General features: G+C 32.2%; 1 protein-coding gene across 1 annotated transcript in view; it reads left to right on the top strand.

Moving 5' to 3' along the window:
* LOC129221911 (cell adhesion molecule DSCAM-like) overlaps positions 1–16,736 on the top strand; it is a 301,931-nt gene that overhangs the window by 266,701 nt on the left and 18,494 nt on the right. The window contains exons 17-18 of the mRNA XM_054856287.1: positions 7,145–7,389; positions 10,838–10,928. Of these exons, the coding sequence (XP_054712262.1) occupies positions 7,145–7,389; positions 10,838–10,928 (336 nt within the window). The remainder of the gene's footprint in view (positions 1–7,144; positions 7,390–10,837; positions 10,929–16,736) is intronic.

The following is a 16,736-nucleotide window of genomic DNA, read 5'->3' as shown; positions in this document are numbered from 1 at the left end:
TTTTTTTATGAAATTATACTATAAATAAATGGTTAAGTGCATAAATGAAAAGATAATCTTTACTAATAATAAAGCTGATGGCCTGGATCTTGGTATCTCTGTCTGAATGTCTTTTACGCGCACAGCGCATAGTTCGTTCGGCTTATTTTCATGAAATTTGGCACACAATTGGTTCGTAGCATAGGGGTGAGCACCTAGAAGCGATATTTCGAGAATTGAATTTTGTTATTTTTATATTCCAATTTTAAGACCATTTTACCGATGAAACTATCATAATGTGGACGAGTAAATTACCAAATTATCATAACGTTTAACCGTAACAAGGGCGATCAAATGAACATAGCAAATTGACGAGAAATTCATCATCCATTATTTGTAAATATACAGGAAACCAAATGACCATTTTTTTTCTACTACGTGCGGGTACCACTAGTGAAACAATAAACGAACAATTTAATAAATTGATTAATAATTGAAGAAAAATAGTTGAGTAAGTAAAAGAGTAAATGAATATGAAAATAAATGAATGAATGAAAAAATAGGAGAATTACTAAATTAAGGTATGTAAATGAATGAATTAATAAATGAATACGCGAGTGATTTAGTAAATGATTGAGTCAGTAAACATACCAATCTATTTCACTTTGCCCCATCTCTTTGCCCCGCATAATTTTGACGAATTGTAAAAATTATTTAAAATAAACATACACTTGACATTAACTAAATATAAATACTGCACCGAATATTATAAGGTCTTAATTAATATTTAAGATGTCATTAACAAGAACATCATCATTTCATTATATCAAAAATAATTCCGACTTTCAACAAATATTAAAAAAAGGTTATAACTTCTTGAAAAGTGCCTGACTGCAATAAACTGCAAAATATTACCAGATTACGCTGGCAAAGTAAATGTTTCACCATTTCACTTTGCTACACATTCCCCTAACTTTATTACGTGCGGACTTATGGTTTTCGCTCATTCTAACACAACTGAATGCCGACAAAAAAAAAGAAAAGAATCAGGAAAACAACAAAAGATAGAATTAAAGTGACCAACTGTACGGCTGTTCACCTCAGTGATGAAACGAGTTATCTCTAGGAATTCCTTTCCTGTAAGAGAGAGAAATGATGCTTGAAGGCCTCATAGAGCAAGAAAGCTAGATAGAAGGGAGTAATAAGGAATAAATTTTTATCAGACAGAAAAAAATTGCTTTTTAATAGGACCTGAATTGCGTTACTTTTCATTCATTTGTTCTTTTGAAAAAAGGATTTTCTTCATCTACCATTTACAAATTTTTAATTATAAGTATAACTGCAATGAAAAAAAAGAAGGTATAAATTGCTAATTGTTGACCTATAGGCGAATAATACAATCCATTGTTCAAAAAACTAAAACATTGTAATAAAAGGATTTTTTTCCCTCGATTTTGTGATATTATGTCTCAATTTCTTTCTCCAATTGGTCAGAAATATGTAGAGAAAGATCATTTTTTGATGATTGATGGAATATTTCAGTGCGACGCGTTATTTTAATCGGATAGCATTGAAATTGAACTTCTTTATACCATAAAAATCTTCTTCGCTTTTGAATTGTTGCAAAATGTTTACAAATAAAATAAATTCCTAAAAATTATTATTGAAAATAATAATTTTTAAGATCCCAACAACCATTTGTATCAGAAGTATTGTTTGTTTGTTTTATTACAGATAATATTTTGCTTGCATGTAAAAGAAAAGGTTCTTTGCGCTTCTGAAAGCTTGTAAATTTAATTCGAAAAAAGGCATAGTTGAAGATTTTTTTTTTTTTTGTATTTTTTAAAAAGTTTAGACTTTTGATAATTATGTTTCTTTCCACTCTTAATTTATTTACCTTAAAACTTGCATTAAGTGATCAGATTGAAAATTTGTTTTTCCTATTGTTATACGTCGACAATACTTTTCATTAAATATGTTTAAAGCTAATCTACACGTTACAGTATGCTTGTTTTAAAAATGAATATACATATGGTTTTACAAATCAAGAACGAAATTATGGTATTGAATTGAGATTCAGAGCAAATATTGACCGTCCGAAATTCTTCATGTAAAGAGAACGTGGATGCCTCCAACGTACTTCACGTGGAGAAAAATGTGGAGCTAAATGTCATGTCTCTTATGTTCTTCATGTAGATCGAACGTAGAGTTCGATGTCGGACCTACAGCGTAAATGAAGTTGATATTTTGGCGTAACGTGAACCTTGTCTGGTGCAACACCACCATGGTCAGCCAAAGACCACTGCCCTTTTTTGATTCAGATTGTGTTGTTGCGCAACGATATTGGAAAGAAATTCAAGAAGCCTATGGGATGCCTCTAGATGCTGAAGAGTTAAAAAACGTTCTATGTACAATAATGCGACATCAGAACCCACACACTGATGATTTTACTCAAGCAGAGGATATTCGTTGTTTGGATTAGCTCAAGAAGAATTACGAACCGGGATAACCCTATGACTAGGGTAAAAGTTGGAGAGACGCCATATTTTTTGTAAAAATTAGATTTAAAAAAATGCAATATAAATTAACCCTTTATGTTTTATTTTAAAGTTACACTACTATTAAGTATTAAAATTACCATTAACGAGCTTTTGACTTAAAAGAAAAAAAAATGTGAATTGACAACAGGCCATCTCTCCCATAACGTGTGGAAGAGACGTCATATAGTGTGGGAGAGATGCCATCTGTGTTATTATTCCTTGATTTTTATCTTTTTGCGGATTATTTCCCCATCACAATTATTACGGTACCGTACATTACATGACTCGTGCAACCATTCTTAGGAAAAGGAACATTTCACCCAGCTAGGTTTATTTTTGTTAAATAATAATTTTCCCAACATTCCGTGCACACAAGCAAATTGTTTTCGCTTCTCTGTAGAGCTAGGCACTTTTCGGATTAGATAAGATTTTTCAAGAATCTTTGTGTCGTTTTTTTTCCTTGTGGATGTTTGACTGGAGGTTGATGGTTTTTTTTGGAAACAGAGGTAGAGTGGTAACACTTTCAAAAAGAATATCACTAGTTGCTTCTTCAACTAAATCAGATCTAGCAAATAAATGATCTGAAATACCCTCAAGGAGTGGGAATATTCCCGAAGCTGTAAAACCTGATACAAAACTCATAAAACTTCCTACGACATTCCATAAAGTTTTTTAGTTTTATTTTCCGATATTTCTCTCTCTTTTTCTTTTTCAATTATCTAGAATTAAGTTATCTTCACCCTACTGCCCCCCGATTACCGTATGCTTCCTCGCGTATTTTCTCGGCATTCAAAAAACAATATATATATATATATATATATATATATATATATATATATATATATATATATATATATATATATATATTCATATATATATAACCAACCATTATAAAAACAACCATTCATTTACACTTTTGAAAGGTTTGGAATTCTGTTCATTATGTCGGAGAGATGCCACAAGGTGTAAAGTACGTGAGTAATAACATATATTTGTAAATGTAGTTGAAAAAAGTTAATAACAAGCTAAATAAAATATTTAAACCAGTTCTTACTTTCTATATTGTCTTTGTTTTACATTTAACACTTCTTGAAATCAAAGAGACTCAAAATTTTCGTCGAAAATTGCTCGCACTACAATGATCTTTTCATCATACACACGTCACACTTGAGCTAAGTCCAACAAGAACTGACACGTTAAGAAAGATGCTTATATGGGTAACTATAAGAGTGAAAAATATAGCCATCCATTTCTTAATCACGGAATTTCCGAAGTTATAGCGTCTCACCTCATATGGAGTCTCTCCCACTTTTACCCTACTCAGTTTGTGGACCGAAATTGCTTCAAAAATTGTGTGTGTATGAGTGTGTGTGTCTGTGTGTTATTCTCAACCTCCGAGGACAGACGCTTTTATTTCAATCAAAATACTTACAAATGCCACAATTTAGTGGAAAACTTATGACATATAGTGTTCAAAATGTAAGCAAATTGTCAAATATTGTATATAATTTGTTTCAGTGGTTAAACGGGAAAAAAAAACGGAAAGAAAACACATACCCGCTGTTTTGCCGCATTTCAGTTACCTGTGAAAATCGCGATATAAACAGCCAGATGGTTAACACAACAGAGGTATGGTGGCTAGGACTTATGTATAGTAGAGCTCAGTGACCAAACTGCATTACTGGGACCTTTTAGATCTTGTAATGCGTCTTGACAGCTTAAGATATACTCTGTATCATAGACAAAATGCACTTATCTACATTGTTGGGTTGCAAAAATGGATGCTGTATAAAACCTGCCGATTTAAAAAAACTGGTAACCTTATTTTTTGCAAGATTGAATTCATGTATAACGCCTACATAAAGGTGCTTTGTAGAGTTTTTTGTATCAAATATTGATGAACCACAAATTATTGTTTTACACGTAAAACAGCAATAAATATAATACTTCTATATAGGGTTGAACAACCAGTAAAGGAAGACCTACGTGCAATTTAATTTTTTGAAGTTCATAACGTCATTTAAAACTGCATCTTTTGGCACGTCATAGTACAACATTTTTGTTGATGTATGTAATTGTTTTAAAATACTGGGAAACATTTTACGATTCTGCTTTTTTTTCTTCTTTTGAGAGGGAAGGGGTTAGTGATATGAAAAAAACGGGCCCTTACCCACATACCATAATACATAACATACCCAACCAGTGGAGAAGCAAAGGATTTTCTTGGTCGTTTTCTTTTTGAAAATGCATAGAAAAATAAATTAAAATCTTATTAAGAGAAAGAAAACTAACTGTTTATTCACTGGGGGAGCTGCTGTCTTACCGCGAAAGATGGCAATATACAACGATTTAGTTCTCAGGCAGACAAGCAGAGTGGTTTCCTTTCCTAAACGTAAAGTATGTAGGGGGTAAACGTACATAGATACAGTTCAAAAAAATTCAAGGATTTTTTCAAGGTTGCTTAGTTAATAGTTTTGCAACTAATTTTTAAAATTTGATGTCAATAAGTTTTAGAAAAGAAAAACACACACACACACACACACACACACACACACACAACGAACTAGAAACGCACAGCAATTGTGAGCAATATTTTATGATAGAGACTATCAATGAAAACTGAGCCTTAGGAATGTTAGTTACTTTTTGAAGTTGCAGAAAATAATAACCTTTTTCTTTGGAGCCCTTTTTCTCTGACTTTAATGAAAAAAGGGTAATAGAAACATGATTCTAATCTTAGTAAAGAAGAAATTTAACTCCTTTTCTTAGTAGTACTTTAATTAAAAGTAAACTCTTTTGTAATGAAAAAGTTTATTATGTTTTGAAAACAGCTGCTACAAAGTCACAAAAAAGAGCTTTTTAATCTAGCTTAACGCAAATTTTTCTAATTAAGAAAAATTCCGCGCTGATTAACAATAAAGGAATGCAGCTTTTTTAGAACTAGTTTAATTTCATTTATACGCTCGGATAAGCTAAAATTTATAATATATTTTAACACATTAGACAGTAAGAACTGTTTTAAATAAACAGTAGGTCTTGTTTATTAAAATGAAAAAAACAGAAACTCCTTCGTTTAATCAATCAAAAATTGAACATTTCTTCAAAAAGTGAATGTATTATATTTCGAAAAGAGTTTCACACTTTCAAAGCAGGAACAGAAATTTTAAATCTTTGTGACAGCTTAGGGGCCGTCTAAAAATAATATTCTGCTTTGAGGAGGGGGGTTGAAGTTATGACAAGGAGGAGGGAGGGGAGGGAGGTTACAAGAAATGTGACATCACACAGTTTTATAATAATTCGCTAAAATAAAACTTCGTGAAATGTAACATGAAAAGGGGATTAAGTAAATTGACACTTAGTGACGAAGAGAGGATGTGCCAAATTTGTTGAAAAAAAGTGACATTTATGGACAGCTCCATGTAGAAAATATTCAGAAATTTGGACATAGGAGAATTTTAGAACAGCGTAATTTATTAAAAAGAAAAGAAATAACAAACTCATGCAGTAAAGATAACAAAGTCTATTATTGACTAATCTTTTCCCTTGAAGTCAAAACCATGCAAAATAAGTGAAAAAAAGAATAAAAACAATTAGCATATAATAAGTGAAAAAAACAAAACAAAAAAAAAACAATAAACATATAAAATCAACGAAAACTTACAAAATTTTGTTAGTTATACATAAATAAACATCTGGAAACTAACAAATGTTCAAAGATGCGGCTAGGGCCTAGTTTAAATATCTTTTTGCGCATTCTTGATCACTTTGTATCTTTAGTTTTATGTGTCGTAGCTGTCCCTAAGCATTTATCAGCAATACTCAACTGCTGAATTGCAATTCACTTTTCCAAAAAAAAAAAAAAAAAAAGTAAGATTCTGAGCTGCGGTTCATTCACAACATAACAATGGTTTCAACAAAACAAATTATTTCTTAATAAAAGGAATATTTCAAACGACTGTTCCACTATAAAATGCTGCTAAACTCCTTTCATGAAGCTATAATATTTTAGTTTAATGTTAGTTAGAACATTTGGATGCTCGCGCGCGCTTTTTAGAGTTATCGTGACCTCAGGAAGTGCGCGCCAGTGGTGAAGAATCACTGCTGTATCACTAATTAAACCTTGAATAAAACGTTTGAAATACATTACTTTTTAAGTTATTGGTGATAACGTATTAAACAAAACCAATAAAAGTAAATTAATGAACAAGTAAAGAGTAAGTTTGTTCCCCTTTGTTAAATATGCATACACTTGTATCGATTTTTAAATTTTTCAAACACGTGTAGGCTTAGTCTATTGAAAAATGTATGCCAATTTCCGCTGTTTTTTTATTGACTCCAAATCTGCGGCCATATCAGTATCCTATATAATTACTTTATCTCTTTAACTAATCAGTACTTCATAATCAGTCTTTTGCTATATATGCACCCTATATAATTACTTTATCTCTTTAACAATTCAGTACTTCAGCATCAAACTTCTGCCATATTTGCATCCTATAGATTTACTTTACCTCTTTGACTAATGAGTGCTTTATAATCAGACTTCTGCCATATCTGCATCATTTCTAATTACAATATATCTTTAAATAATCGATACTTCATCGTCAATATGCTCTATTTCCTAGATTCACGAGGCTCCGGAGGTCGAGCTGACGATATTTCCATGAGTTCCTATGGTAAGGCAAAGGGTAATTCCGTTTATGACTCTCAGCGAGAGCCTTTGTATTATCCTCTGCCTTACGCCACCACACACATTCCAAACCATGCCCTTCAGGACCCCACAACGGCATCACCAGAACAGAGCCTTCAAAGGACCCGAGTTGGAGGACGATTATCAGAACATACCTATGACGTACCCCAACGAGTCCAGGTAACGAAGGGTCAGTGTGAGTCTCATAGTAGTCCGATTTTATTATTCTTTTCTAAACATTCATATGTATTATTTTCTTTATTTTCCTTTTTATTCAGTTTGCACACAGTCAAACCTGCCTGAAAGTCAGACAAAATAAAAGAAATAGCGAAATACCATTACAAAAAACTTTTAGAGACCACTCTAATAAGCAATGTAACAGTCAATTGAATTGGAAATTGATTTCGTTGAAAAGGCGATTTCGTTTCAATAGTATTCGTTTAACTGGGATTTCACTGTGCATTTTATTTTCATACTTATGAACTTTCTATTAACTAGTATCGTATCTTATTTAGATCATTAACTCTAGAGAATATTTGTAACAAATATTTCCGGAAATTACGAAATAAAACACAAACAAGTTTTTTTCTTTATTTTCCTGAGAACTGCACAGGAATTAAGCTAAGAACGACATATAAACTATGATAAGTGTTTGGACAGCACTTTTATTCTCATATTAGATCCTAAACATGTTCCATTTGTAATTTAAGAAGGACACGGGCAAAAAAAAATATTTCAGAAAGTTCAGGACTTGTTATGTTTTATTGAGTTCTTCATAACTAATGACATAGAACATGAATAACTATGTAATATCTTTCTAATCATGTCTCTTGAACTATTTCTATGTACTAAAGGATAGAATTTTATGCATCATTTTTGGACATTAATCAACAAAATCCTCAATCGACTAAAGTTTTCTGCCTCAAAAATATGTCTGATTAATTTGAACCTGAAAAAATTCAGTTACTGACACCGATTCGTATTAACTGATCTAGATTAAAAAACTCAGATTAAATTAGTTTAGATAGCATAATTAGGAAGAGGTAAAATGTAAGACGTATATCAGCTTAAACTTCAAAAGATAGTTTTTATTTTTAATAGCATAAGTATTAGTACAATTTAAAAAATTTAAAACGTCTCTTATTTATGTATAGAAAAATAAATGATTCCCAAAATAATTTAGAAACAAATAACAACTTCTAAATCCTCTTTCCAAACTTTCCAACTATTTCCCATGAAATAGTGTTCAAACAGGAACCTTGTAACTAGGTGTCACGGAGAAACTTCCGCTTCAATTGGCGTGGAATGCAATAAAGGTATCGTGACTGTTGCGTTATGCTCTAGGCTACGATCTAAGTGGGATCTTTCATTTGGACATTTAATTACGAGCCATCGTAAATCACCAAGAGATCTTAGATAATCAGATTTCCAACATACCAGAGCGCTTTCCGGGCCGGCGGTGGATCTGCCTAATTTTGGAAAGTTTAAAACAATGAGAAAATCTCAACTGGGGAAATTACATCAATGCATCTAGTTCTAAATGTATTCCAGGGATGTTCAAAGTTGGTTTAAACGAAAAATGGCAATGTACGGATGCATAATAATGTTCTAAATTCCACTGATAAACTTGAAAAATATGATAACCAACAATGCGTTTATGAGGAAAATAAGAATATACGAACAACGTCAATGAATAACAAAAAATGCGTAATTTTTCCACCCTTGTTTTTAGAGGTTATGAAGAGTTTTTTTTTTTCAATGAATTTGATTAAATATATCCAATAAATATTATTTATGGATTGATTCTCAATTTAATTGGCGGTAGTCAAATATCCCGGTTTTTTGTACTAGTAGTTTACGACATGTTTAAAAGAATTCCAGTTTGGAATAAGAAGGAGAACATCAAGTGTCCCAGCTTTGAGTCATCAGGAGTTACAATATGTGATTTTAAATCGCGCTGAAATGCTACAACAATGTAAAAACTCTTTTTAAATGCTGTTCACTATGTAACAGCTATTTCTAAAATAAAATAAACAAATATATTGAATACTGTAATATTTTTAAGGATTCTAATCCTTAGAACTTCTGTACTTTGTTAGCCTCTTAAAATTATACTGTCAATCAACAAGACGAGTTTTAGTTTTTTTTTTTTTTTTTTTTTTTTTTTTTGTGATAGTAAATATCAAACTTTGTATATCTAGTCTGTTTGTTAAAATATTGTGGCAGAATATTTTTTAAATAATTTTATACATTATATATTTTACAATCATCATTTGATTCTTCTTTAACTGTAGCCCTTTTTTATGATTAGAAAATTGTTAAACAGGTATATTTTTTAACTGTGCTACGCGGTGTAATCAAAACACTCTTTAACTTTTCATGTTTCAGTTGCGTACAAAACATTGATATTTTATTACACAAATAAATGAGGGATCAATAAAAAATCATAATAAGAGTAATATTCGGAAATTAGTAAAATTGATTTTCAAAATATCAAATGTTTTGGACATGATTTGTTCTATTTTCGTAAAAATAACCCGAGCCCATTTTTCATGCAGAAAACGTAAACTTTTGGAAAAATTTAGGATTATTTATTAATTATCTCATGTTTTTCGCCATTAAAAACTGAGTTTCTTGTAAATATATTTATGTTTTCTGCATGTATTTTTTGAAGAATTGTTATGTATTTTTATTTTATGAAAGCACTTCTTTTGTTCTAAAGTTACAAAATAAATGTACGCTCAACTCTTTAAACGGTTAACTTTTACATAATATTGACTATAAAATAAGAAAAATAAGTTAATAGCCTCAAACTACCAAAAATTGAAATTAGCAACATGTACATAAACCTTCATAATATACTATCGAGAATATACAGTTATACTCATCGTAGCTCATACTTTTGCCCATTCTTGCTGAAACAACATATTGCTGATTAAAAAGAAACTTTTCTGGACGACCTAGAAAGGACAGAAAATTAATTAATACTTTGTGTTTGGGATTTAGTAACTTTTAGAATGGGCAAGAGTGAATTTCAAATTTAAGAAAACGAGAAGTGCAGTAAATTTGTTTTAAAAATGAAAACAGTTTAGAGAGAAAAGACTGAAGAGAGTTACAATGTTAAGAAAGTACTGACCGAAAAATATAATTCAGATCGATATCTTGATAAACGTAGCATATAAGTTCTGCTCTGGCTGATTTTCAAACTAAAGTGTCCTTGTGAATAATTGAAGACGTAAGCTCATCATAATTTTAATGTTGCTTTTTTCGGTATTAAGAACCGTGATTACTCTTTATTTATAGCAGCATGTTGTATTTCTTCAACCAACTTTTAACGAAAAATGCAGTGACTTCGTTAACTTTTTTATAAATGTGTCCATGCGAAGTAGACGGTTTTCTTGTCTCTCTCATTAGAACAACTTTTATATTGTTTTCGGCAATTCCTAAAATGTTGATTAAAACGAACATCGGTTGCTAACATTATTCATTGCATCTGAAACGCAAGGCATTTTTAAGAGTCAAAACATTTTCCTCACTATAATGATAAAACGTAAAGTATTCAGTAGGAAAAAATTGAAAGAGGTACGTAAAAAATAGACTCTACATTTTTTCGTTTCTTTTATTTCAGCATCGTCACAACGTGCCTCATCATCAATACTCCCAACTCTGGGCTAATAACAGAGGATTTTGTGAGAAACCCTCGTTGATAAGCTCCAGAGGTATGATTTATTTTATATCACCGCGACCAATGAAAAAAGTTTTGGATGACAAATGAAAGAATAAATAATGTATTTTTTGCAGCCTTCATTTTTTGGTTTTCTGATAAACATTGCAAAAATTCAAAAAAAAAAAAAAAAATCAAATACTCATTACGTTACGAATGCCCATTAATTTTCAAATACCTATAAAATAATATTTTTGGAGGGCATTTGTAGGATGTTTGAAACTTGTAACTATAAACTATATTTTTCATATATTTCAAAAAAAAAAAAAAAAAACAATCTGATCCTCTCATAAAAAAAGTTTCAAATTATTATTAAAACCTACCACTTGACTTCAATTAAATAACTATTTGAAATGATAATGGTTTTATTTTAAATTTAAACTTACTCAAGAAATGTACCCAACAAAAAAGTACTTAAAAAACATGTATTGATGTTTTTTTCTGCAACACAGTTATTTTACTTGAAAACATTTGATTATTTGTGATGGTGTGAAAATGTAAGTAAAAAAACAATGGTAATAATACGTGAAATACACCGCCAACTCAGTCATTTCCAGCCGAGGACTGTAGTTTCGTGCTAATTAGCACTCATCAGCCCGGCATAGGAAAGTGACTGAGCTGGAGATGGAAAACCTCTTAAGGAAGCCAAAAGTGCGAAACAAACTGATAGCTAATTTAGAATTAGCAGACCAGACGAGTGACCGAAGCAATGGTTCGGTTCAACTCGAAGAATGAACGCTAGGCAAGGTATATTCAATAAATTACCGCCCATTAGCCAGGGCTAAAGCAGAAATACGTGAAATACACCGCCAGCTCAGTCATTTCCAACTGAGGACTGCAGTTTTGTGCTTCCATGCCTTGCCTTCAATCTTCGAGTTGAACCGAACCATTGCTTCGGTCACTCGTCTGATCTGTGCTAATTATATTAGCTACCAGTTTGTTCGGCACTCTTGGCTTCCTTGAGAGGTTTTCCATCTCCAGCTCAGTCACTTTCCTATGCCGGACTGATGAGTGCTAATAAGCACGAAACTGCAGTCCTCGGCTGGAAATGACTGAACTGGCGGTGTATTTCACGTATTTCTGCTTTAGCCCTGGTTAATGGGCGGTAATTTACTGAATGGTAATACTATTTAACCTTATTATTAATAATAATAAATAAACTAATATGTTGTGGCCATCACGAAACTTTCTTCTATATCTTTCTTATAATTCTGATCCCTCCCCATGCTTAACGAGGAAGCAATATTCCCAACAAAAACAAAATTACACATGCAAAAACTTGACGACCATCCCAATGTCTGAATTATTACAAAAGCAAAGCAAAGAGCGAAAATTGAAAGTTATTTTAAAAGCCTTGCTTGAATTAATTACAAATATTTTATTTATTAACAAACATAAGATGGCAACTGTTAAAAATTTTAAATCATTGAGATAATATCATAGACTAATAATAAGAGTAGACCGAGCTATGGCAACCCTTTTGCTGCTCATAAACCAAACCATGTGACTGGTGGATATCCTAGAAACAGCGGGCGTTAATCGTAGCAGACGATCAACGCCAGCGCGAAATAAAATAAATAGAATTGATGGAACACGGAAGAATGATCTTTTATGGAGTCCGATTTGTAAATTTGTTATTCTAAGTTGTAAATATTTTGTTAATATAGTGAGTTTTTCGTTTAGATAGCATTGTGCATTTTCTTTAGTCAATTTCAATAACTCTCTAAGCAATAAAAGATGCAAGCGACCAAGAAGAATCAGCAAACGGTAAGATTTTTACCTACAATTTCAATTTAAGATACCGATTAGTACATTTTTGCGTTAACGCAAAACGTTTACGCCATTTCGTTCACGCCAACGCTGACAGCTCCAAATGAAATAAAAGTTACCGAAAACTGATGAAAAACTATTACTAATGTCAAAATAATGCATAACTAAAAGAAAAACAGTTCAATCTCTGCACCTGGAAGTTTTTTTTAATGAAAACACATTGTCTTAAAATACATGTCGAGTGCCAAACTATAGATAATGCTGCCATCTAGCAACCATGCTGCCAAAGTCTTCGCCAAGCCCTTCCACTTGTCACATGATACATCTATGAACCAATTTTCTTTATCAGCAAGAATGAGAAAGCTCGGTCTACTTATTATTAGTCTATGGATAATATTTCCGGTCATTTCCATACAATTAAAATCACGAGAAATACGCAGACGACAATCTATTCGCAACTCCAACGAACTATAGGGAGCACTGCAAGCACTGTCTAATGGCGGAATTAAAAACTTAAACAAACGCATGTGGTAACGAAGAAAATGCTAAAAGTGTTGTGATTTTTGTTCGTATGTATGATATTTTTCGCTTTATTCTTTTTAAATTAATTTTCAAAATCTTGTGGATATTCTGATCCATATAGAAAGAGATTAGAAACCAAAAAGTATTACGAAAGTAAACAATTAATGCAGAACACACAGTAAGTTGTTCTGAAGCAGCCATTTTCACGATGTTGAATTCGGAATTCATAAATTTTTGGTTCACTTCGAACGGCATTTTCATTTTGTACCGTGTTTTCTATACATTAGTACATATTAAGTTCAGTTTCGTGACATTTTCGGCATTTGTTGACATTTTTGTCACATAGTGCACATACGTGGCAGACTGTCAAGAGTAACGTTTAACACTAGGTAATTTATTTCTATGACTATATGATTGGATATCAAAAGAAATCATGCATTTAATTCATTCGTCATGGAAATGATTTACCTGATATGCGAAATCTTGTCAAGATACATTATTCTTTCACACAATTTTAAAACCATAACCTTATAAACAGATTTTTGGCGAACTTTTATTTTTTATTGTTCAAATTCTTAACGTTCTTTCTGGATTTTTCAATCTGTTCTGCGATAAATATTTTCAAGAAAATTTATTTGCATACTTTCTATTTCAGTAGGATACTGTAGTAACAAAGGTTATTTAAATCATTTATGTGGAATTAGGTTAAGGAAAAATGTCCAGTCAATGTTGTTAAGTTCGTTTTTTTTTTCTTCATCGAATTGAAAAACTGATATTTATTCAAATTCACTCAGAACAAAATAAATAAAATGTGTACTCACAGTTTATATATGGTGGTAATTTTCTTTTCAGTTGATTGACCATTATTTCTTTTTACTTATCGAATTCTGTAATCTTACTATCATTTTATTCCACTCATGATAAAAATTAAAAATGGTTTAAAAACGCGAAATCTCGCCAAGGCTACTTTGCTCGCACAATTCCAAAACTATAACCCTAAACAAATTTGGCGAAACCTTTCAGCTGAGAATAAAAGGAATAAAGTAAATTCTTTCTCGGTTAAACATTTTTCATTTTGTTCTACGATAATAAATTCAAGAAAATATTTTGCATACTGTCCATTCCAACTAAATGCTGCTGTAAAATATGATTAGTTAAATTAATTTAAGATTAAAAAAAACTCATATTCTTACAAATTCATACAAAACAATAAAAAATTTTACCTGGTATAACGTTATCCAATTTTGTTAATCCAGAGTTTTCTTGTTTACGCTTCCACCATTTAATACTTTTTTGAAAGAAATAAGGAAAACTAACATTATTTTCAGAAGCTCGAGAATACTACTAAGGGACGAATTAATTTCTGTTGTTGAAGGCGTTCTTAGACATGTTGAATGCGTTACTCAGAACAAACTGACCGCGTTTACGTCAACAGATACATGTGGAGCGCAACGTGGCAATGTTTTAGTTGCATTCGCAGTTTTATAAATCACCGCAAGGTAGCGTATTCGAGCGCTGGAGTTCCGAATTACGATTTATCTTTCTGATTGTTGCATTAATAAAGCTATTTTTATTCGCCAAAAAAAAAAAAAAAAAAAAAATCAACACCTCTTGGAGCGATTGGCGTCAAAATTTAACCAAAGTCTGTTTACATACGGATTCACATATATTTCAAATTTCAACCAGAACGTAGCATTACTTCTTGAGATAGGGCACTCAAAATGGAAAAAAAAAGAACGGGTGATTGCGCTACCCCCTTTTTAGCTGTTGACACAAAAATAAAATCAGTTCTTATACCCACTAAGGGCTACTCACCGATAAATTTTTCTTTCATTCCGTTCATTATTTCTTGAGATACAGCAGTCACAATTGACGACAAAAAACGTTCTATAGCTCAACCCCCGTTTGAGTTATTGACACCAAAATTGAATCAGCACCTGGCAACATATAGACCAAATTTTGTTTGATTCCGCCAGTTACTTCCTGAGGAATAGCAAGCACGCGTAACTCGAAAAACGCCCGAATGCTCCACCCCCCTTGAAGGAATTCGCGCCAAAAACTAATGGGCACAAGTTCACATAGGGGCACATATGTGTACCAAATTTCGTTCGATTTCCTGCGGTAGTTTTTGTTGTAGAGCGGCCACAAAAAACTGGTCACACACAGACGTGACACACACACACACACAGACATACAGACATTTTCCAAAAATAGTCGAAATGGACTCAGCACACCTCAAAACGTTCGAATCCGTCAAAATTCGAAATTCGAAAATTTGCACGAATCCAATACTTTTTTTCTATATATTACATATAGAAGAAAGTAAAAATAGTACATCATTTCATTTTTCACATCCGTTTTGAAAAATTGTGTTTAAATTGTCAGTTTTGCATCATTTAAATGTCTGAAGAAAATTTTTATGCAAAATTTTGCCTAAAACTTGCACACAAAATTGCAATACACTTTAATTGAATCTTGATAATTTTTCGCACAATGACTTTTATCACAAAATTGTTATTTTAAGCAATATCTTGTGCATACGATTGCTTTAAAATAAGTAAATAACGCAGTAATTCTGTACCTCAGAGCTAGTCTAACCTAGGTCGAAAATTGCAATTTTCCGTTTATTAGTTTATTGTTTTTGTTTGTTTTTTTTTTCCAATGGGGCTGAAGTAGAGGCAAATGCCTTTTGCAGATCTAGTGCGATCCCCCCGTCATAGCAACCGCTCTTTCACGTGACACCAATATCGGTGGGATTCCATTGCCACGAGAATTTCGACGCCCAGTTTCCCCACTAGATGGAGGCACCTGGGCGCTATTTGATGCAAACCAGCATTAGGAATTTAGTTTTGCTAAGAGATACTCCATGCCAAACGAGTACTCGAGGAATCTTTTACATGCCGCATAATCATACGAGATGGATGCTGTCAATTTTTTGACACACCATCGACTGATCCATCGGTGATAATCCACCGACGAGAGCCAGGATCGAACCCGCGCCTTTGGGCGTAAGAGACCAGCGTCTAACCACAACACTACTCCGCATACCAGTCAATTGTATGCATAATCTTATTCCGCGACGAATCATATGCATGTAATCCGGGAAAACAAATCTTATTAACAATTGACCAGTATTAAAAGAGCGCGAGTTTATCCTCTGCATGCACCAAGCTGCCGTTTCTCCGCTCTCCTGTAAAGTAGCGATTATCTGACGGAAGTCTGACTCTGAGGTACAGAATTAGTGATTGCTTTATTACGAACATTATAATTTAATGATACAAAAAGTAAGAGGCGAATTTGCTTTATATCAAATATGTTGAATGTTCCACATAGCTTGGTTCATTGACTTGCAGACCAGCGTAATAAGTTCCATACTTTCAAAAACCAGAAAAAGGAATCTATAATCTAACCAAGAAAGTTTTTAATGTGCTTATTGCCAAATACATTGAAAAAAAAAAAAGATGTTTAAAAATGAATTAAATGAAAACTAACAGCGCAGTGTCCGATTAAA

Source organism: Uloborus diversus, chromosome 5 (assembly GCF_026930045.1).
Source record: "Uloborus diversus isolate 005 chromosome 5, Udiv.v.3.1, whole genome shotgun sequence".
NCBI classification, from domain to species: domain Eukaryota; kingdom Metazoa; phylum Arthropoda; class Arachnida; order Araneae; family Uloboridae; genus Uloborus; species Uloborus diversus.
Note: the sequence above shows the minus strand (reverse complement) of the source record. Positions and strands in the feature narration are given on the sequence as shown.